General features: G+C 36.8%; 1 protein-coding gene across 1 annotated transcript in view; it reads left to right on the top strand.

The window, feature by feature from the left end:
* The window catches only part of otud4 (OTU deubiquitinase 4), a 103,702-nt gene that overhangs the window by 55,053 nt on the left and 24,215 nt on the right, over window positions 1–24,434 (top strand). Inside the window, exons 7-13 of the mRNA XM_039750205.1 lie at window positions 6,387–6,540; window positions 8,908–8,974; window positions 13,517–13,634; window positions 13,726–13,790; window positions 16,158–16,258; window positions 17,140–17,267; window positions 21,754–21,904. Coding sequence (XP_039606139.1) covers window positions 6,387–6,540; window positions 8,908–8,974; window positions 13,517–13,634; window positions 13,726–13,790; window positions 16,158–16,258; window positions 17,140–17,267; window positions 21,754–21,904 — 784 coding nt within the window. The remainder of the gene's footprint in view (window positions 1–6,386; window positions 6,541–8,907; window positions 8,975–13,516; window positions 13,635–13,725; window positions 13,791–16,157; window positions 16,259–17,139; window positions 17,268–21,753; window positions 21,905–24,434) is intronic.

Raw genomic sequence — 24,434 nt, 5'->3', positions numbered from 1 at the left:
ATTATATTGGGAGAGGGTTGCCTTGATAGGCATTTGGATCATCTAATCTGTATACTAGTGCAATTTTTTAGTGTTAAATTATTCTGGCTAATAAAGTCACCCCACTAATAAGAAAAAATTCTTTGTACATCATCTGGGCACATGCTGATGTCAGTCAGTGAATTTGTGATTGGGGGGAAAAAAACTATAATGGAGTTTTCTATCCACAGCACATTAAATTCAGATGACCACTCCAAAACTTGCAGTCACTAGTATTCCAGAACAAAGTCCACCATTATCTGCTATAGCACAGGCAATTGGCCCAAGTCTTCATTCTGAACCATTTTATAATTAGAAGCCAATTACTGGTGATATCCAATAAAAAGTAATTTGTTTAAGATGGTTTAATTGATTTTTTTTTCATTGCTATACACTTGTATTCTTTAATTTCTACTTTTTTCCTTAACCAGCTTGCCAGTACCGAGATATAAATAAATCCACAAATAGCTGGCCAACTTATTTTTCTCTGTATGTGAGCCTGTGACAATATTAATTTTTGAAAATGAATAGGCCATATAAATGACTAATTTGCCTTAGCTACACAAAACATTTTGATGATGCTGTCAGTAAAGTAGAAGCTGGAATGTTGGAGTTGGCTAACAGTTCGAGAAGAGAGCACTAGTAAACCACATATAACATATTTCATTAATGCCAAGAAATGGTCTGATGTTAAGAGAATATTTGGATTGAGTCAGAAGCCACGGTGGCCATCCAGAAGCTGGATTTTCTATCCATGCTTATTCATTTGGCATGGTGTAGAATTGTTTGCAAATGTTGTGCTTTGGAAATCATAATGCATTCCTTATCACAATGCATTGGAAACATGTACTGATGAATATAAGCTGTTCCTAAAATTCTGACAGCTTTAGAAAGTAAATATTTCCCTGCATTTGAGCTGCTAAAGAGCTCTCACTTTGGATCTGATATTTTAATATTCCATGAGCAAAAATTCAGGATGTACTCTGGTTAAGCTCCAATGATTAAGTTAAAACTTGCAGTTAACTTATGGTTGTCATTTTTTTGGGAACTCTCTACACCAGGGGTTCCTAGCTCCAGTCCTGGAGGGCCGTATTGGCTGCAGATTTTCATACTAACCCCTTTCTTAATGATTGACCTGTTTCTGCTCCTAATTAACTTCTTTTGAATTATTTTTATTTGATTTGCTCTTGAAGACTCAGACACCTTTGTTTCTTTTTCCTTAATTAGCAGCCAAACAATAATGAGCTACAAAATGAACCAAAACATGACTAGCAAACTATGTATATCATTCACTATCTGAAAATAAAGAAAAGTGAAGAGCTCAGGAATGTTGATCTGCTCAGGTTCCAAAACATTTAACAGTGCTCATAGAAAAGACAACATCATCAATATCAGAAATACAGTATATGCTACTGAACAATGAGCAGCAACAAGCCACAGTATTAAATAAAGGGTTTAATTAACAACAAGACTTGGCGCCTAATTAAGCAACTGGTTGGAGTTTGAGGCCATGACTTAGCTGGTCTCCTGTTGGCTCACTCACTTCACATTTGATTTCTGTTTGGGAGCCATTTAAAGTTAGAAATGAAGCAATTCAAGGGAACAAATCGTTAAAAAACAAGTCAATTAAAATTAATTCAAAAGAAGTTAATTAGCAGCAAAAACAATGCATTAATTAAGAAAAGGGTTAGAATGAAAACCTGCAACCACTGGGGCCCTCCAGGACCGGAGTTTGGGACCCCTGGTCTATACTATATGCTGGTATGGTGGTCACCACTTAGCAAAATCCATTCAATTAGTGGTGAACTACATTATTTAAAATGGAAACCATTATTTGAAATAGAAATCATAAATGAGAAATGTGAATGTAAACTTACAACCCATTATTTAAAGAATTTGCCAGTACTGATGAATGTAGTTTTATATCTTTTCTCCAGTTGAGAAACAGTTCTTTCTTTTCATTTTGGAGAATTTAATTTGGTATAAGAAAATGTTATATTCCCACCATGATCAATTTAAATTAGCAAAATTTAAGGATGGTCTATAAATGTATAACAAGAGAGACACCTGCTAGGTTGATGCTTGTTTTGGAATAGACCCACTTTGGAAAGAGGTTTCTCCTGAAATGAAAGCATTTTAATATGAAAGACAGCTAATACAGTGAATCAGGGCGTTAGTATTGTATGCTCTTGTTTCCCAAGATATTCATATAAAAAATAAGGTATAAAACCTTTTTTGGGTCAAGCCTTTTATACACCTAAACTTTGGAATTTACTTCCCATCAGCTTTAAGCAGCTGGAGTGTTTAGCTGTCTTCAAATCAAGACTTTTTGTTTTTACTTGTGAAAGTTTTTAACTCTGTTTAGGTATTTTGAATGTCATTTATTATATATTTGTATATCTTATTCTGTTTTATGTACTTTTTATTTTAGGTTTGATTTTTGCCTTTTAGTATATTCATGTGCTTTTATGATGTAAAGAGCCGTGGATGCTGGCTGTGTAAACGGGCATGGAATTCTTCAAATTATTCATATCAGTAGACATTAATCATTCATTCATTTTTATATGCATACTTTCTGTTAGTCTTTGTAACAAGGAGCAAAAGCAGCAAGGAAGAAAGTATCCCTGTCGTGGAGGAGCCGGAGTTGGGGACTGCAGTTCATCCAAAGGAAACTTCATTTATTCTCCAACAAATAAAAATATTACTATTGGCATGTCTTCTGCTCAATTGTGTACCAACTGTGCGCACATGTTTCTAAATAAGTGAATAACTGTTTTATTAATCCTTTGTCTTGTATGGTGATCCATAAAAAAGATGTTCTGAACATCAATCCGTTCATTTTCTGACTTATCTGATCCAAGGCCTGTGCTAGCAGTATTGGAACAAGTGGGCACCATTCAATCATAAAGCACATTCATTTATGCTGGGCCAGTTTGCTGCTGTTGTTTAGTGTGATATTCACACCTTTGCGATGTATGAGACTTGGGTGCTAAGCAGCATTTGAGGAAAAAAAAAATAGTTTTAGCTGTTTGAGATTTTATTCTTCTGAAAGATAGATACCCAAAGCAATCTTTTTCATCTTTCAACTGGTCCCATTAGGGGTCGGCGCAGCGGGTCACCTGTTTTCCATAATTTCCTGTCCGCTGCATCTTGCTGTGTCACATCCACCACCTGCATGTCCTCTCTCAGCCCTTCCATAAACCACCTGTTTGGCCTTCCTCTTTAGTAGCAGCTCTATCCTTCTCCCAATATACCCAGGACCTCTCCTTTGCACATGCCTAAACCAACGCAATCTCACCTCTCTGGGTTTCTCTCCAAACTGTCCAACCTGAGTTGATCTAATGTGCTAATTTCTAATCCTGTCCATCCTATGGTACATTTATACTTTTATTAGTGTATCCTCATGCGTTTCTTAAAATGCAAAGACTATTTTTAAATAAAGCATTTCTAGAAAAAGAATGAGCCCTAATCGCCCTCCCAAATTGTCTAGGTTAATATCCTCTTATTATATATAATAGTTTCTCTGCTATTGAAGTGAGATTAAATTTTTTTATGTGAATGTAAGAAACTATTAAATATACAACTTAAATATAAAACCTAATCAGTCCCATACTTGTATACCTGGCCAAAATCATCTTGAAAGAATGTTAAAGAGCAAATTTTTCATAAGTTTCCTTTTCGGCCCCTTCAGCATCCAGTAAGAGCTAATGTGGACTAAATCAGAGGCTCTCAAGTTCAGTCCTGGGCGATCCCCACTGGCTACAGATTTTTTTCCCATACAATTTCACATTGAAAAAGTCATTTTTACCTTTTAATGTACAGTACAGTATTTCATTTTTTATTAGCTGTCCTTTTATTTATTTTGCATCCAGGAAAGTCCATTAGTGCTTAATTTGTATTTATGTGAAATGAAATGTTTCTATTGTTTTGACATCCTTTAATGCTTTTAACTCTGCCATTTTCTTTTTAATACACTTTGTCTGTGGGGTTTGCACTGCTAATTATCTCTGAACGGCAGCAATTAACGACAAGCACAGCAGTCACCAGGGCAAGTGACGGTTACTGCTAAAGGGCGTTTATTATACTGTATTGTTATTCATTTCTGTGCCTATTAGTACATAATGTAACAAAACATGTAAAAAGAACAAAACACCAAAAATACAAAAACAGTTTGTTTGCTTTTAAAATTATGCTTCATATAGTAAGATAAATTACCGGTTTGTAATTTCTGAGTTGCTGCATAAAATATGCAGATTGGAAAGTGACATCTTGCTTAATGCACTGATTACAAGTGGAAGTTGGTTGGAATGAAAACCGGCAGCTATGGAGAGAGGGCAGTGGCTCCAGGACTGAATTTGAAAATCACTCAACCACTAGTCTAAACCTTTTTGCCGTTGTGGACCACCCAGGGGCATTGGTTAAATTGAGCATGATCGTCTGAGTGGTGTCCCACCACGACCTACTACTAGTATAATCAGTAGCAACTGCTGACAGCCCAAGACCCAAAAGTGGGTTGTGACCCCATTGGTTGAGAACCACTAATCTAAATAACACTCGAGATCAGTCACTAGGTTACTCCTTATGGCAGTAGTTCTCAAAGTTCAGTCCTGGTAGCCCCACATGTAGCTGCAGGTTTTTGTCCCAATTCATTTGTCTCTTAATTGGACTCCTAGCTTAATTGTGCAAGGCAGTATTCCCCAGTTTCTTTGTTTTTTTTGTAACCATCCAGAAATTGCAAACTGGTTCAGCTATAATTATACTGAATCAAGTAGAAATTTATATGTTAGAGGGTTATGCATTCGCTCTTTTTCCTTTGTTTTGTTTTTTTTTTTTTCCATTTAAAGTTTTGATTATTTACTGTGGACACAAGTGGGACACATTCAAGTAGCCGCTCATTTCAGAGTCATTTGCGCTGATGTATGCTCTGCTAAGCATTGCCTGTATTCTGAAACAAATAAGAAAGCAAATTCCACAGAAAAAGCGAATTAAAAGCAACAAAACTTGTGAAGGTGCAGAAAAAATAAAAATGTTTCTTAATGTCCTATAAGTGTACATCTGTCACCAATGCACTTTTCAAAATGCAAAATAAAAGGAAAAAAGGTTTGGCTAATTAAGTAATGAGATCAATTAAAGACTGGCTGGAACAAAAACCTGCAATCACAGGGTGATCCCCCTTGACTGAACTTGACAACTATTTATGGTATATGGGATTGAAGTCTTAAATTTGGTTAGAGTTAGCTGCTTATTTAATAGAAAGGAGAAGGCACCATCATTGGAGTCTTTCCTCCTTATGCTGACCAGTTTTCTGTGACCCTTAGTTTCATGTAACATTCTGTGTTCCTGAATGCTTGTTGCTTTGACCTGCTCAAAAAAGTTTATATAATGACTTTCATCACTGAACATCATCCCTGACAACAGTCAAGTTCAGAATGGCTATATAGTTGTTCACAGATTTTTATGAGTTGGATCATGGACGGGGAAAGTGAATGTTTCAAGATCATCTAGAAATCCAAAGATGGCAACTCAACAGGCATACCTAACACCTGAGCCACATTGCCTTCCAGGAACAGTCATGCAGTAACTAATTTGTCTTATGTAACAGAATTATGTAGCCTCTTTATGTCGAGCTATGCTTACTTACCCCTGGAAAAGCGAGCCAAAAATGTTGATTTTTTTTTTTTCACAAAGGTTGAAGTCAGCAGGCATATCACAGCAGTTCTGTCATACAGTGCCATACTGTATGTATCAATTTCGCTATCTGTGTCAACGTCAGATGACCTATTCATATTGTCATCACTATCACTTCATTCAACTAATGTTTCAGTTTCAGTTTGTTATAAAACTGGATTCACAGCTTTTCGTTTACATTATTTGTGTTTCGGTTGAAGGCTCTGCCCCACTCATGAATATTGATGATTTACCATAGAGTGGCATAGATTTTGAGGCATGATGTTATTTTATCCACTGGATGTCAGATGAATATTTCCCGGGTGCTATTCAGGGTTAATGATGTACATCAAAATATAACGGCTTATCTTGAGAAGGATGCTTGGGGTTAACAGCAAGGAGGTTAATTTCCTTTTAGGGTGCTTGTTGGGGGGAAGCCTCCCTAGTCACATGGTATTAAGTCATGTGTTTCCTAAAAGGTCATGTGATATTTCAAAATGGCCGATACAAGTTGGAACAGGCAGCATGGTTTGATACAACTGTGTTTGTGCCAAAAAAAAAAAAACAAACACAAAACAACTCCTAAAATTTTAATTGTGACAGCATTATAGAGGAAGCAAAGTTAGCATTTTATAGCAGCAAAGCTAAATGTTTGTCTTTTCCCAAAACGCACTAATGTCACTTCTTCCATTTGCTTTCAGCCCTTTTGTATGAATTGCTGTATGAAAAGGTGTTTGGAGTTGATGTCAGTTCAGCAGTGTGTGGAGATTATGACTGCAATGGAATGGGCCAGGAGTCACCCAAGGAGAGCATCAGCAGTGTTGATTCTGATAGTGGCTCAGAGAATGACAGCTCGTAAGTACTAAATCTCACTTTTAATAGATAATATGGGGTATATGCAAGTGATCATAGTAGCAGCTTTGGTTTGGATTTTTTTTTCCTTAAGTTTTTCTAGCATATACTATACATATATCAACACAAGCAGGACCCATATATTTGATACAGTTTAAATTACTTTTAGAAGTTCATGCCACTTTTGATCCTGTAGTGGTTGGTTACAAATGACAGGCCTACTTTTCTGGACAGCTGATTTGGTATTGTTGGTTTTGCACCTTTTTCTTTGCATTTTTTATTTTTAAATGGAAACCCCCTTGATCCTTTTGAGGTTAACTTTGGGTGGGTTTTCTCCTGCTAAATTAGTGATTCTCAGCTACCATGGCAACAAACCATGATCCAGGTGTTTCTGATGAAAGTAAGGTGTGGCCTTCAGCACCTTTTAAGAGTTAATAAAAAGCACCTGAAACCTGGTCAAGACCCTCTCTTTAATTTAGTAAACCTTTTCTTTTACTATACTTAAATTTTAATTTTCCCTTCTAATTTCAAATATTTTTGTATACTTTTATTTTTTTGTGACCAGTTTTCACCATTTGAGGTAAGCAAAAGGTTGTTTACTTTAAATGTTATCCAGTCCCATGTTGTATCTATTTAATACAATTTTTTTAAACTCATTTTGATTATTTGGTAAAGATCTTTTGATTAAAGGAAGTTCAGAAAATTCAAAACTTATTTAAACTTGTTTGTTGTTTTAAACAGGTGTCCCTTTAAAAGTATTGACTTTCTTTAAAATGTTTTGACTATTTATAACGGATCATAGTTTTACATTGTTTTTATATTGTAATACTCGCTCACATTTGGAATGTTCTAAACTGTTTCTTGGTGTGGGATGTTAGATTCTTGTGTGCTTTTAAAGGCCTAAATATATTTCATTCTGTCAGTTAAGAATGTAAGCTGTGTAAAATGTTGAAGAAATAATACATGCTTTGTGGTGTTGCCTGAACATTTAACAAATTTTGGGAATGGAAGTGCAGCTGTTTGTCTCGGATGGCTTAATATTTTACTGACTTTTATGTTTAATAGTATTTTGTGTTCCATCATTTTATTTATAATTTTTTGGTGTTTGTGTTTTATTGTCAAAGTATTCATGTTTACAGGCATTTCTGTAAGCACTTCTAAATAAGATTAATCATTAGTGATAGTAATAGATATGTTTGGAAATAAATGATCATGTGTGCACAGTTGTTACCATTGTATGGATCAGAAAATTATTTTTTTTTGACTCTGTGTGTTTTAAAATTCTCACCAAATAGTGGTACCACGTGTGTCCCCTTTCCAAAAACGTTTCAGGAAATTTAATGTTGTTCTCTACACACAGATCAGTGTGCTCAACAGGAAGAAAGCACACTATTATTTCTGTTTCATGTTATCTTAGAGGTATTTGGTGGTGTTTATTAATATGATGCACAGCACTGTGTCTTTAGAATGTTGAGAGGTAATTTCTGTAGCTCATAGTGCTTTATTTGGGCTGTACGTATTTCTTTTGATGCAGCATCATTATGTAAACTTAAAATAAAAACGAGTAGACGTTGCTTAGTTTTTCAGTTATTTACAGACATTATTGTCACGTGTATGGAGTACAATGAAGTTCCTTACTTGCCTGTGTTAACTGATAAGCATCACGTCACCACTGTCCAGTGACTAAGTGAATAGTGATGTAAGTGTTGGCCTAATTGAAGTATTCATAGTTATGAAGGGGTAATGTAGAAATAACACCTTTCAACATATGGAATAAGTTACCTATATAGCTATGTGGTTGAGTGTAGCACCCTGTAATGTGCTTACTATGCTGAGCTGAATGGCCCACTGTTCAAAAATGTCATAAGTTTCAAAGTGTTTCATTTGAGGGTTTTTTTTTTTTGTAAGCTTGTCCAGCAGACATATTTATTATGTGCATTGAAGTTATTTTGTTTTGCTTGTAGTGTTGAGTAGAGTCTACAGTGGGTAAAGACAGACACAAATTTATTGGAGCACAGGCTGTTGGTTCTTGAGTTTTTGCTCATCAGTCAGACATTTCTGTTTAAAGCAGACTTTGCTCAATATAACTGTATGCATATCTGGAGTATGTATTTCAAAGAGTTCTCTGTAATCGGTTAGCTTTTCACTTAGAATGATGTCTTCCTTAATGGTTGTTGCGCCTGGCTTTATTTCTTATGGCCCAATAATGGAATAAATGGATGCTGGGATTTTAAGTGTGTTTCAAACATATTGCATTTATTTACTAAATATGTGTTGTTCAGGTCGCTTAAATAGTAAACCGATTGTTCAGCGGCTAGCTTACCTATTCTAAAGTTCTAATAGTCTGACTTTTTAAAATTTTTGTTTCAGTGTTCAGACAGAAACTTCTGCGGACATGAATAAATTCAGATCCACTATTGGTAACCAAGTTTCAAAAGTAAGTGTGGCCTAAAATGAAACCTAATGTGAAGTTATTGTAATTTAGTGTGCTTTCTTTTGTCTCATGAAAACGTATTGGAAGCCGCTACATGTGTAAATCATTCATAGCATGAGTAACTGTGAGTGACATTCTGTTATGGCTAAAATCTACACTTGAAAAAAGTCCGTGTAGAGGCCACTAATTTTATGTTTTAGTTGGTATGATAGGTTCTCTTACTGTTGATGGTTTCCAACCATCTTAAAAATAATTTGTAATTCTGACTTTAAATGAAATGGATCATGTTTGAATGTGTCCTTAATTTATTAAGTGTAGCTCCTAATGATCTTGCTTTACTTTGGTTTAAGGCAAGTGTGTATATTCACTAATACCTGATCAAGAGCTTTTAGTGGTGTGTGTAGAATTGCTAACTCATAGCTCGAGGCGACTGGTTCTGTGCTCTGAACCAGTCATATTGTGTGTGTGTATATACATTATGGTCCGTTCCATAAGTATTTGGACACAGTTTTCATAATTTTGATCCTGTACACCACCACAATAGATTTGAGATAAAGCAATCATTATGTAATTGAAATGTAGAATTTCAGCTTTAAGGTATTTGCCAAAAGTATCGTATGAGCCTTTTTCCTGCTTAGCCCCCAATTTCCAAGGCCTCGCAAGTATTTGGACATTTGACTGTCAAGGTGTTCCATAGCCTGGTGGGTTCAGTTCCCTCATGATACTATTAAGCAGGTAAAAGGTCTGGAATTGATTCCTAGTGTGGAATTTGCATGTGGAAGCTGTCACTGTGAACTCTGAATATGAGGTCCAATGAGCTGTCCATGCAAGTGAAAACAGACCATCATTAGGTAGAGAAAACAAAACAAATTCTGTAGAGAGAGCAGAAACACTGAGTGGTCAAATCAACCATTTGGTACATTCTTAAAAAGAAGGAACACACTGGTGAACCCAGCAACACCAGAAGGTCTGGAATACCACGGAAAGCCTATCCTCTTCTGGAACAATTTTCTTTGGGCAAATAAAACTATGATCAATATGTACCAGAATGATGGATAGAGAAGAAACTGCCCATGATCTGGGGCCTCATGCATAATGCCGTGCGTAGAATTCGCACAATAACATGATGTAAGCATGAAAGCGGAAATGTGCTTACGCACAAAAAAAATCCAGATGCATAAATCTGTGCGAACGAAGACTTCCACATTCTTTCGTTACATAAATCCCAGTGAGTGTGAAAATTAACGCACGTGCACCCGCCTGTTGCCCTACCCCAACTCCTCCCAGAATTAAGCCTGTTTGAATATGCAAATCAATATAAATAGCCCTTAAGCTCAGCGTTCTGTGAAAAGACAAAGAGGCAAAAGCATGAGGGAAAATAGAATTTCAGCGAATACCAAGTGGAGGCAAAGAAAAACTTACTATTTGCTGTTTTAAACAGTGGTATAAACAACAAAAGAAAGTTGATCGAGTGACATAGCGTGTCTGAGAAACTCAAAAGCTCAAGTTCACAAAGTCGCACAGTGCCCAAAATAAAAAAGAAGTTGTCAGATATCAAAGTCGCTGTGAAAAGGCAAGTCGTAGCCCACCGTCTGAGTGTCACATGAAAGCTTATTAGGGTGCAGAGAAAAAAAATAGGCACACACGAAATGTCAAATTTAATCTCAAAATTTCCACTTTAATCACGTAGTTTTATTTTGTTATTAAAGTAGAACATCATAAACTTCGTCTTAAAATCATTAAATTTACTAGTTTCTCAAATCCCATTGTAACTAAAGTAGCACGTTAAATGCTTTGTTTTGTATTTGATCTTCTATGTGTTTGAATCACTATGTGCTTCCGGGCTTTCTCTTCCTCCGACAGGACACAGAATCCATTACATTCGTGATATTGCAGCTCTGAATAATTTAAAATACTGAGATGTATACGTGATATTTTCATGATGATAGTGGTTATAGCATGTTATTAAACATGGGAATACGGTGGCGCAGTGTTTGTTCATGTCTCAAGCAAGATGCTTGCTATGCCATGCGCAACCTTCAATGAAATGCTTTATTGTAGCAGCACTGTCTCTTTCAAACGTACTAACCTCCAATTCCTGTCCTTTTCTTTCTTCAAATACCCAATTGCCACATAATCCGCTCTGTAATAGACATTAAGCCATCTGTAAGCTTAGAGTGGCAATTCTTCAAAACTTTTAAGGAACATTGAAATATCTTTGTAGTACGTGTTTAATTATTCTATCCATCCATCCATCCAGTGTCGCGTCAGCACAAGCGCAAGGCAGGAACAATCCGTGAACGGAGCTCCAGCGGCCCGCTAGCACTGTGGCACCGTGTCCTCACATGTTTAATTATTAACAATATAGATTATTTAAAAGAAGTAAGTTTTATCTGTATAATAAACATATTTAGCTGCATTTCATCTTAAAAATATTGTCATCTTATGTAAATACGTGCTTTCTAAAGTGGCTCAGGTTGTGTAATATTATAACTGTATCCCAAGTTTGCAGTGAGGTGATTGTACTAACAAGTCCAAACAGTTCTACAAGGAGCACTTGATGGACTGATTGAGTGCGTTTAGAGTTCTTGGGATGAAACTGTTTCTGAACAGCGAGGAAAGGCTCTGAAGCGTTTGCTAGATCAGAGCAGTTCAATAGACAGCATGACTAAGGCAGCGTGTGCTTGATGCTGTTTACCGATAATTCTCTTTCTGATCAGCTGCTGTACAGCTGTGATTCCACATTCAGATACAGTGATATAAATACTCCGAGTGGTGCAGTGAGAGTAATACGGAAAAAGATGATCCGCTGTGGCAACCCGTAACAGGAGCAGCTGAAAGAAGGTGCAGCGCGAGTAACAACGCTAAAGCAGTTATGGTATTTAGAATAGTTTGGCCATTCCGTGGACCATTATATTGTTACAGGTTAATTACAATTGGATGCATTAAATTAATAAACAATATGCGGTTAATTTCAGTGTATTTATAAAGCTACGTCAGGGATGTGGATCCAAAAAAGGAAGGGTAACCACACAGGAACAGTAGCACTGCTTTGACGCTGGGTGCCACCAGTCTGCAAAACCGAGAGCAGAACTTGCGTATGACAGGGTATGAGCTACCGCGGAAATGTGTGTGGCTTTACGCCAAGTTTAGCTTTTATACATCGCTATTTAAACATGGAAATGTTCTTGTGCAACATTTTTGTGCGTATGCACCGTTTAAACATGAGGCCCCTGATGAATACATCATATGTGAAACGTCGTGGCGGCCGTGTTGTGGCTTGAGTCATGCATGGCTACCAATGGAAGTTAGTCACTGGTGTTGATTGATGATGCGACTGCTAGCAGAAGTAGCAGGATGCATTCAAAAGTGTAGTGGGCTATACTGTCTGCTCAGAGTCAGACAATTGCTACAGAACTGATGGGACAACGCTTCATGGTACAGAAGTACAATGAGCCGAAAACATACTGGAACAGCAAACCAAGAGCTTTACAAGGCAGAGAAGTGGAATATTCTTCAAAGGCTACGTCGGTCAACTGACCTCAACCCAATTGGACATGCATTTAATTTGGTGAAGACAAAACTGAAGGCAATGAACAAGCGGCATCCGAAGACCGCAACAGTAAAGGCCTGGCAAAGCATCAGTATGGTGGAAACGCAATACATGGAGATGGCCACGCATTCAGACTTCAGGCAGTCATTGACTGGAAATGATTTTCAACCAAGTACTGAAAATGATAATTTATATTAATGGTTGTTTTGTCCAAGTATTTTTGAGCCCCTGGAAATGGGGGGACCATGTATAAAAATGTCTCTCTTCTAAACCGCTCATAATATTTGTTACACCGCTTGAATTAAAGCTGAAAGTCTGCACTGCAGTTGCATCTTGATTGATTTGTTTCAGATTCACTGTGATGGTGTACAGAGTCAAACTTATGAAAATTGTCACTGTCCAAAAATTTATGGACCCAACTGACAGTTTTTATGTATAGGCATTCTTCTCTCATCCAGTGGCGTATACTACGGTAATCGGTAACTTCAAATTGCTCACTGACTGTTTCTGGCCCCCATTGTGGTGCACTTTCTGGAGTTGATGTACTTTTTATGCATTAGTGAAGTTGGCACCTTGAAATTTCAGACTGCATAGCGTTCTCAAAACCAATTTAATCCATTTATTGTTATCGTGGTTGGGCAGTGGCCTATCCCAGTACCACTGGGCACAATGCAGGAAAGAACCTTGGACCTAGGGCCAGTCCATCTTAGAGCCCGCATACATGTACACACTTGCATAGGGCTAATTTGGAGTCTACATTCAGCCTAACCTAGGTCTTTGGGGAGGTGGGAAGAGAACCCATAGAGCTCTCAGAAATAAATCATTGCAGAGACGGAGAATGTGCAGAATCCGGACCAAAAACCTGCATGTGGCACTTCAAATGCTAGGTTCATGAGGTGGCAGTACTATCCACTGTGTTACCATGTCACCCCTTAATGTGGATCCACAATGCTCAGACAATATGTGACTATTGTAAGGTGTTCTTTTTGCAGATTCAAACTCGCAAAGAGCATCCATCTGCTGTGTCCTTGTCCCGGAGTGTACTTGATTCACTTAACCCAGAGGTTTACAGAAATGTGGAGTTTGATGTGTGGTTGAAAACCCAGCGAGGTGAATTTCCTACTTAAATGCTTATTTTCCTAATGGCTCTTGTGAAATTTAGATTTCTTCGTTAAACTTTACTTTTTTTTTATTTTAACAGCTCAGCAAAACCTTGATTATTGTATTGCAGCTGGAATGCAGTATTCTGTTGGGGACAAGTGCAAGGTATTCTGGGATTTATTAAATTGCTGAGTTAATTATGAAGATTATCAAATTGGATTAAATTATGCATTTAGTTTAATATCCACTGCTGTTGCAACATTTTGAAATCTCTTTCCAGATGGCCTATCATTGTAAACTCAAATTCTGAACACTTCAGTTCTTGCATATTAGCAAATATTTTGTCTTTATCTTTTAATAGTACACTTGGTATAGGATTAAACATTAAGATGGTATAGAAACTTTTTTTTTTCTTTCCCAAAAGACAAACTTGACAATTTATAGAAGTAGTGATTTTGGTTGCATACATACAGTAATTACGCGTATAAGTTGGGTTTTGAAACATGAAAAATCTATCATAAAATCACACCCAAAAATACTATAATTACATTTTTTTTTTCCCATCTTCTTGCCTCCTCCAATCTCGCATCAGTTTCTCCGGCACATCGAATTTGGTTGCAGCAGCGCAGTCACCAATTTCTTTCGCTACTTCAGTGACATTTAATTCAAAACCAGCTTTATATTTTCTTCTGATCAAATGTTCCATTGTAGATAAGGCATGCTCTGACAATAAATGTGTATGAGGGTGTGAGATACAAAGAACACAAATCAGTTCCAACGTCGCTTCGGAATAGTATGGGTATTACCGTGTGATCATGTAGGCACAATACATGCTCCGTGGTCACTTTCACTTGGGGGGGTGGGGGGGTGTTAGCATGTCGTAATCTCTTGGACCAATAGTGTGAGTTTTCCGCATTCAACTTACACGAATGACATTATAAAATTAAAGAAATTATATGGAAAAAATCAAGCCCCGTCTTATCCGTGGGAGAACTTCTCAGCAAGTATATACAGTACTTTATCTCAAAGGATCTTGAATCATGTATGACATTTTTTTTGAATGGTCATCGTTTAGTTTAACCTGGGCATTGGAAGCCATTGTGACTTTGTGGCCAAGGCATTTCACTAAAAAAAAAAAAAAGTTCCCCTGTCAGTTTGTTTTTTGTTTGCTGCATTCCATGAAATGAGTCACTTAACCTGATTTTAAATTTTAACTAGATATTTAGGTTCACTATTAGTTTTGTAGAAGAGAGATGTCATTCAAAAAATAAAGATAATTATATAGTCCTCAAAAGGCCAGGTCAAAATGTAAGGGGAGTTCTGAATATTTGAATGCCAGGGTAGATATTGTACTGGTTTGATACTGGTGTTGACTTTGTTGGTTGAATACAACACAAAGTGAGGCTTGTTTTGTGCACAGAGATGAATGAGTAGAAGGTCCCTCAGGTTTGAAGCACACCACATATACTGCAGTTTTTCTCCATTTCTGTGTATGTTTGTATATAAAAATGTATTATAGCTCTTAGTGTTGTAATAAGTTCAAAGAAATGCCAATTACATAATGAGTGCACATGAAGACACATGTTTAAACAAGGTAGTTAAAAACTGAATAATGAAACCTAACTAAGTTATGGCCAGTTAACAATGGAGGAGAGAGAAACCTCGATATGCAGTGTCTCTGATTTTTATTATTAAAATGTTTGAGGGTCCATGGTCACTTACAACAGGCAAACTTTCCATACTGTGCTGCAAAGAATTTTGTCTGAGAGATAGAAAACCCTTTAGCTTTAAAGACAGGGGGTGCACAAAATAGAGCTACTTTTATATTTATATATATATATATAATAAAACTGTTCATTGTTAAACACCAAGACCTATTAAGGATAGAAAGAAGGCCATTTGTCAGAAATGTGATCGCTTTTAAATCTTTTATTCCCAAAATGTATATTGGAAACATCCCTTGCAGGAATTTTTTTTTTTTTGTTTCGTGGAATATTGCAAACAAACGGTTGATTAGCATTATGTCTTGATTTGTGTTGTTGAAATAGGTCTTTACTGGAAATTGATTAGCCATTAAAGCCTGAATGGCATTCATTCATCCATCCATCCATTATCTAACCCGCTATATCCTAACTACAGGGTCACAGTTGTCTGCTGGAGCCAGTCCCAGCCAACACAGGGTGCAAGGCAGGAAACAAACCCCGGGCAGGGAGCGCACACAAACCCACACACTAGGGACAATTTAGAATTGCCAATGCATGCACCTAACCTGCATGTCTTTGACTGTGGGAGGAAACCGAAGCACCCAGGGGAAACCCATGCAGACACAGGGAGGACCCGGGAAGCGAACCCAGGCCTCCTAACTGAGGGGCAGCAACGCTACCATCTGCGCCACCGTGCAACCTGCCTGAAAAGAAGCTTATCTTTAAGTCCTAATTTGCATGCTCTTATGTTTCTTTGGTATACATTTAATAGGTGTCATCTAGAAGTTTGCATGCTATTAATATAAGGATTTCTATAATCTTATTGTAGGTTCGCCTGGATCAAAGTGGAAAGTATTACAATGCTTATATTCAAGAAGTTGGTGCAGGCGATGGTCAGGTGGTAGTCTTTGTTAAAGAGCTTGCTACAAGGTAAATGGAGTTATGTTCTTGGGTTTAAACTCTAAATTACTCAAAGCTAAAACAGAAAAGTTATCTTTAGGTAGGGTTTCTGTCCCTAAATCAATATATTTCATTTTATTTTTCTTGCAAGTGTTTTTGGTGTTGGTTTAAAGTATGAATGTACCATGAGTTGCAATGAAACACGGTAAGCAGGAGGAAAAAAAGGTTTAAACCTCCCTTGGCAACATTAATAGAAGATTTCTATAACTGCGGTATTTGAAAACTAAATATTTTCATTTATAAATAAATTACTGAGAAAACTGCACTTTTAATAGTCTGTTGATGTACCTTTTAAGAACATGAATTTATTGCCCAGAATGTCAAATGCACAGTTGCATATGTTGAAATGAGATCTTTAAGTGATAAACAATGTAAAGCAGTGCTCCTCTTACGAAGAATCACCCAGAGCTAATGTTACACAACAAACTAATGTTTATGTGCTGTAACTGAGTATTCATAGTCATACTATGAACATTTTGATTTTTATCTTTAAAGTCTGTCAAATAAAAAAGCTTAATTATCGTATACTGCAGAATTGAATCGTAGTATTTCACTACACCAATACACACCTGCTAAAAAAATTGGCATCATGTACAGTTACTGAGGTGTTTTCTTAGATCCGTGTTATTCAATAGGAGAACCAGTGTGTAAACTTTTTAACATGGTTTTACGGATTATAGGATGCTTAATTTTTTTGGTGTCCTACAGTTGTACGGAAGAACCTTTTTATATTGCTAGAAACATTTCCTAAAGCCTTTACTAAGAAGTTATTGGATTTATATACTGTATATTGTAGATGAACTTGGATAAGCCATCCTCCTAACTTCTCTCATATCATTTTTCTCTTCAAGGCAGTCCATTCCTGTCAGGAACCTAGAGCCTCCACTGCAAGAGAATAGTGGCGGTACCTGGAGCACTGTCCCTGTAAAAACAAAGAGACCCCGTCCAGTAAATGGCCATACTGTCCGTGGCAGTGGTGGTAAGAGCTTATGTAATATAACTTTGTTCGATGAAGGGAAATTAGTTTTCATTTACATATGACATTTGTTTTGGTGAAATATCTCTTGCGTTCCCTTCTGTGTTTAATCTAATTAAATACATTAAATCTAATTTCTGCTCCTTTTGGGTTGGGTTTCAAAAATTATCTGATTGCTTTTTTACATTTTTTCTAAGTAAGGAGTAGGCTGAGTGTATTAATGTAGCATGAAGAAAATGCAAGATTTTTTTCATATTCTGGTATTTGGGGAATATTAATTATTGCCAATATGGAAATAATTTGCGATTAGGCACTGCAATTGTGAAAAAGATTAAATGACTGCAACAGCACAAATGTTGCATTTGTCTGCAGACAAGCTAGATATAAAATATGCAAGTCTTTTTTATTATTGGTTATTAGGATCTCATTACAAAAACTATAAATACTGAGACTTGAAGCATACCAACAATACTTCATTGTATAAAAAAAAAAAACTGCCCAAGCCTCATTGTTCCAGAGCAGGCAGTTTTAAATAACCAGTGATAATAAAATAGAGATGTAGATGTGCTAATAGATAGTTATGTGTTTTGACAGAATCAATCCTTCTAGATGCTTGACGTCCTTAAGTTTATGCTTCTCAACTATGCTTTAGAATTCTCACCACAGATTTTCAACAGGGGTTATGTCTACAGACTGACATGGCCATTAATTTTGTTGTTTGTGTTTTGTTGATTTTGATATGTCATTTATATCCTTTGTCCAAGTCTCCACTATCTGACACTTCAGATGAATAAAACTTGCATATGCACAAAGAGAGGCCCGAAATGTGCTTCCACAACTTTCCATGCATAAGTAGGGATTTATAAAGGAAAAGCTGTCCGGAAGAGTTGCATATATTTATGCCAACTCTGACCCATGTGTACCCAGCATTTCAGGAAAAGTGGGAAATGACAACACATTTGATCAAGTAGGGAAAAGCAGGAGCTGGTAAATGATGACTCATGCATATAATAATTCATGTCAAAGAGCCGTTATTATAATATGTGAAGTGGCAAACATTAAACCTCAGAAGTGATGAATATGATGTGTACACTGTATTTTAGTTGCCTTTTAAGAAGGCCAATGCTGCGATTTGCCCTGAAGAACTTGATTGTTTTTTATCAGTTTATATTGGCTACCTGTTGTCACTTCTCAGGATTAGAAACCAGTGCAATTCCCTGCTGTCGATAACTGCATGAAGTAAAAACACAGACGCAATTCACTCCTTGCATACACAATACTGAAAATATCATGCCCTCCACCCTGTTCATAATGGCCTGAGACAGTGTGACTGCTGGTGTTGCTTGAAGAATGCACAAATGGTCATATACAAAGGGAATTTTTGTGTACCGGCAGGATTATTTTTGCCCATGATGATGACTTGCTTATGAGCTAATTTAGGCTCCCATGAGCCATTCTCTTGGCACTGTTTTTGAAATTGGAACCTTGTGTTAGAAAGACAGACTGCATGAAATCATGCTCTAACTGTTCATATGCAAGTTTTAACAATAGTCTGCTTTCTGGCAACAGAGGGAACTGACTGATGTGTGAAGGATGTCTCATCCAAGCATTAGCTTCATCATGCCCTCTGTGCTGGAAGCTATAAACAGATTGATTGAGGTGCTGCATTCAGTTTCTGTATGTTGTGTGTGTGTGTACATGCCAGCATAAAAGGAGAATTTGCCCGATAAGTACAAAAGGCAAGAGTGAAGCTGCTTTTGTTAACTGTAAACGGTTTCATTCTATTAACGTAAATATCATTTGGGAGCCCAAGATGAGACTGACAAACGTGACTCGGTGGCCTGGGTCAACTTATGATTAATTTTGAGGCAAAGTACATTAGCAAATGACTTGCTGATTAATTGGTGGTGTACATAATGGCTGGATGTGTGTGGAGGTAGGCTGCTCCACCAGCCAATAAAGGTCTGCAGCACCATGATTGCATATCTGAGGTTGATTAGCATGGTCTGTATATTTTGGGTAAGGATTGGGGTGTTTGAGGCACTTTCACATACACACATTTACAAGATGATTGTGATTGATAGAGTAAATTGCATGCACGTGTGTGTGCAAGATTTTATAAATCAGATTTTTTGCATGAATACTTTCTTGCTCGAATACATAGTTGTATGGTATGTATGGTGTTTGGGTGTGTTTATGTATGTATGTATGTATGTATGTATGTCTCCCTCTGATGCCTAATATTCTAGTGACAAAATTGTCTAAAGTTATGTTCTTTTCTGAATGAGTTCTTCTATTTCAGTCAATATTCTGATATTGGCTGACAAACTTTTGCCTCTGATCTGTTTGTGAGGTCCAAAACACTGAAAATCCTTATTCATCATTGTAGCATTTTATGCATTGTACTGTACCTCTGGATGAGCATTCATTAGATATCCACTCCTCTTCACACAGAACTGCACCCACAGCTGATGACAAAATCTAATGTTTGATTTTTTGCCTGTTTGAGTCATGGACTAGTTGCACTGAGTAGTTGGGTATGTCAGAAATGGACGACTCTCTACACGTGAGTGCATTGCAGACTGCCTCCGAATTGCTAAGCTTATTTAAATGAAGACTATGACTGAAAATCGCTGGGAAAGATGCCCAAGGCCTTGTTTATACTTCACGTGGCACGTGTGCCTGTGGAGGCTACCAGATGACCAGTGCGAGATATCATCACGGTGAGAAAACAATCGGCTTTGCTGTGTTGTGAATTGTGTGAAACATCCATTAAATTCAGGACACCTTGCCACAATGTCTCTGATATAATGTTTAATGATTACATCCATCAGTCCCGGAGTACGCCCATTCTAGCAAGCATCAGCTGTGTGGCAGAAACAATCCCTGTACAGAGCATCAGCTCATCGCAAAGTTAATACAAGCTCACATATACACTAGTGTCATTTTTAGCATCACCAAATCCCCAAACCTCCATGTCCTTAGAAGAAAACCAGAGCACACTGTGGAAACCCACCAGGAAAACCTGCAAACTCCAGGCAGCAACGCTACCACTCCACTACTGTGCCACCTCCACGTGTAATTATTAACAGTATTCATTATTTAAATTAACAATTTATCTGTAAAATGTAATATACATACTTTAATGCATTTGATAATACAGGTGATATCAAGTATAAATCGAAGGATTCTAAATATGCAGAGACCCAGAATATTATACATGTGTTCTGTGTGGCAGTTGCTGCTGCTGTTAGTGCAGGAGGAAGCTCCAGAAGCACGTAGTGATTAACAGCTGAGTCAGTTTTTAGATGACGTTGACGACGTTCTACTTTAATGACAAAATAAGCTATGAAATTAAATTGGAAATTTCAAGATTAAAGCCGAAATTTACATGTTAATCATAAAATAGACCTTTTTGCTGTGTCCCTAATATTTTTTTTTCCACTGTGGCTCAAATATGCTTCTGTACATTCTGATGCTGTTGTGAACGTACAAAAAAAGTTTGTCATCAATTAAGTTTGATTTTCTTTTCCGCATTGAGCCATTCATCAAACATCAAAGCGCACATATTGATCCTGTAGGATCTCCAAAGCGTCGGGCTGTCACATGTTGATAGTAGACAAAGACACTGATATCATGTTCCAATTGAACACACTGCACCCCATGAATTTTTTTTATTTATTTATTATTTGCTGGTACCGCAACTTGCGCACACGTCAAGCTAAATTTGGAGGATGCGTCAAATGATGCGTGCACTTACGCATTCTAAACATGAAGTATAAACCTGCCTTAATGTGACATTGCCTTAACTGTCTTCCTGTCGCAAACTTATAAACAGCAATTTTGGAAAGAAGTGCCATCTGAAGCAACCGTGTGCTCTAATTAAAAAAAAAAAAGTTTTAAAATCTTTTCTAACAGGTCAAATCAGTTGAAGGTATGGTAAAAAGCTGAGAACGTTTTTGTCCTGCTCTCTCACATAAAATATTTTACAATACTTTTCTCAATTGAACACTATAAATTCAAAACGTGGCAGTTGGTTTATCTAATTCCTGCTCATTCCAACATTATTGGTATTATAGTACCTTAAGCAGTGCTTATTCCAGCAGTATAAAGTGTGAGCAATGGGAAAAATGTTCACGTAATTCATGTAAAAGCTGGTGCCACCAGTTAGGGAATCTAATGGACTGAATAAATACTTAAACTCCTGATCAAAAAGTCTTAACTTATTCTATTCACTTTATTAGTGTCAAAATCCAATCTTGTCTCCAAATGATGCAGGTATGAGGAGAAGTCTTTAGAGCGCCCCATTTTTTCTCTCCACTGTTCTTGTTGACAAAGCACCATGTTGTTTAAGAATAAATACTTGAGAATGCCTAAATGCTTGAGTTACCTTGACTTCAGTATAACAGCAGGGTTTTTTGGGAGGGCTAGCACATTAATAGTCATTTCTGTTGTTCAAAATCAGATTTTTTTCCCCATTTTCTTCTAGATTCAGACTCCAGAAAGCCTGCACCCAAATCTACTAAAACCATGTCAGCTGTACAGCCATCTAATCATCAGGCTGCACCAGTGAGATCTCAGTATCCGGTCATACAAGGGGAGCCAAAAACTGCAAGCAGCAAGCAACAGCAGCCCTTAAGGTTTGCCTTTTAGTTGTATAGATTCTTTTATATATATATATATATATATATATATATATAAAATTTACTGCGGTCTATTTTGTGTTAAAACTGTTAAAGTAGGTTTCAGGACATGTTTTCTGTCTTGGAGGTATTCACTATAAATAAGACAATCCTGAATAGGGTGCAGAACATGTATATACTTACGGTGGATTTAAATAGCACCCATTGCTTCTAAAACAACCTTTAAATAGAGCTAATTAACACAAATGCATAATACTGAATTGTTTAAATTCACTGAAGTGTAATCCTGAACAGACTTTTCTTCTTCACAGTTGTACATTTTAAATTGACCAATGTACTGTGTACCTTCAGTGCCTTTTTTTTTCTTTCTGTATTCACTTGTGTCTGAACATCGCTTTTCAGACTGTCATTGTTTTGAAGCTTTTTTTTTTTGTTTGTTTTTTTATTTTACTTTTCGTCTTTGAGGGCAACTCCTCCTTGTGTGTCCCACATTCAGACTTCCTCTTTCTTTGTGTCACCAGAACTAAACTGACCAATGGCATCAAAATGAAACTGACCAGTCCGATTACCCCGAGGGATTGGTCACAGAAACCTTAGTGTGATTTTTAACATGTATTAATGTTAATATTGGTGGTGTGGTGGTTAAGACTTTGGACTTCAAACACTGAGGATGTAGGTTTGAATCCCACTACTGACACTGTGTGACCATGAGCAAGTTACTTGACCTGCCTGTGCTCCAACTGGAAAACTAAAAAGAAATGTAACCAATCGTGTCGTATATTTTTGTAAGTCTCCTTGGATAAAGGTGTCTGCCAAATAAGTAAATGCAAATATTGTAGGAGAAATGTAGTTGTAAAGGCCATTATCTGGGCTTCCCCAGTTTAGCCATTCGATCCCCAGGGTTTCTTTCCCTGCTTTGCATTGGTTTTGGCATCTTAGAAGTGACTCTTGTTCTTATGTTATCTGGCATTTTCATGTCACTGTTATCTTCCTTTTAGTCTTGTCGTCCATAACTTTTGATATCTCACTTTTTCACCATTTTTGTTCTCCTCTTTTCTCTTGACCTGTCTAAACTACTTCACTGATGTTAGTCATTACAGCATAGTTTTGCATTACAACACAAACACATTCTTCCAAATATGCAGAACCGTATCTTGTTACTGGAAGGCATCATTTTTAATGAATCCCAAGATCAAATCTTTGATTTATACAAATAAAGATTGAATTATATAACACAAAGCAATTAAGAATTAATCAATACAGTTATATCGATGTTCCATATCAGTTTGAACCTGAACACCCATTTTCACCCAGTTCTCTTAGCTAAGTGACCAGAGAGTCCATATGAAGCATGCCCTTGTTTATGTTAAAAAGTCTAAAGTTATCAGACTAATCTTTTGATTTTTACAACGGCATTAATAGGTACTTGCCAAATTATGAAGGTTTTGCACCTTAACAGATAACTAGTTTTTTCTACGCACCCACCCTGATTTTAAGCAAAATATTTCATTTCCATCTGGTTTGATTTGTTAGGCAAAAATAAATACTTTAAAAGCACACCATGTTTTCTAGGTTTTGTGAAAATGTAATTCTTAAAGTTAAAAATGCCAAATACTTGTCCACGTGCCCGTTTCTATAGTGGACACACGTACCACCGGTTAGCTTACTCTTGTACATATAATCTAGAATTACATAATCTGAAGTGTATTTTCTTTTTCATGCTTGTTGACTTGCATATTCATTCTTTGAATGAATGATTGCATGTAGTTTATAGTAATTCCATGTAGATGTGGTGTTTGTGGCATGGTTTAATGCAACACTGGACTAGCTTTTATTTGTGTTGTAAATGCCACTATTACATTTGTCAACTTCTTGCTTTTAATTGAGGAAATTTGTTTTTATTCAGTTAGCCTCGGCTTATCATTCATTAATGTGTCCTCTCAAAAAATTTCAGTGCAGGATCTTGGTACATTTAGTTTCAATCCTCAAGAATGTGTAGAGTGCAGTTGTGAAAACACAGTCTGCTCATGTCCCTTTGCCTTGCTTTTTCATCTCTTAAACTTATCTTTCATTTTAATTGTACTTTATAAAATTTATCCTAGCTTTTAAACCTTGGGATCCTAAAATGCAAATTTTCATCCTTTTTTTTTTAATTGGATGCACTGCTATTCTAATATTTGGTTCTCTGTTTTTGTGCACAAGGATTGGTTAGACTTGCCTTGCTCCGGTAATGCACATTTTTGGGGCTATGTGTAAAAATAAATACAAACCTAGGTGAGTTAATGGTTTGTGATCCCATGCCCCCTCAAATAATATACATAAAAGGCGGGTAAAGTTATTAATATGTCCAGTTTGTAGATCAGAGATTGTGCACCCTATTTATCAGGTCACACAAAATGGAAGCCTTAGTTAATTTGCTGATCACTTGCCAACAATATTTTAATAAATGGCTTAGACATTCTGACCCATGAACCTTTTAATTTGATTCTCAATTTACCTTCGCCCTTAACAAAAGATCCCATGTTGG

Source organism: Polypterus senegalus, chromosome 4, assembly GCF_016835505.1.
Source record: "Polypterus senegalus isolate Bchr_013 chromosome 4, ASM1683550v1, whole genome shotgun sequence".
NCBI lineage: Eukaryota > Metazoa > Chordata > Cladistia > Polypteriformes > Polypteridae > Polypterus > Polypterus senegalus.
The sequence above is the reverse complement of the archived record's forward strand: the minus strand, read 5'-3'. Positions and strand labels throughout refer to the sequence as shown.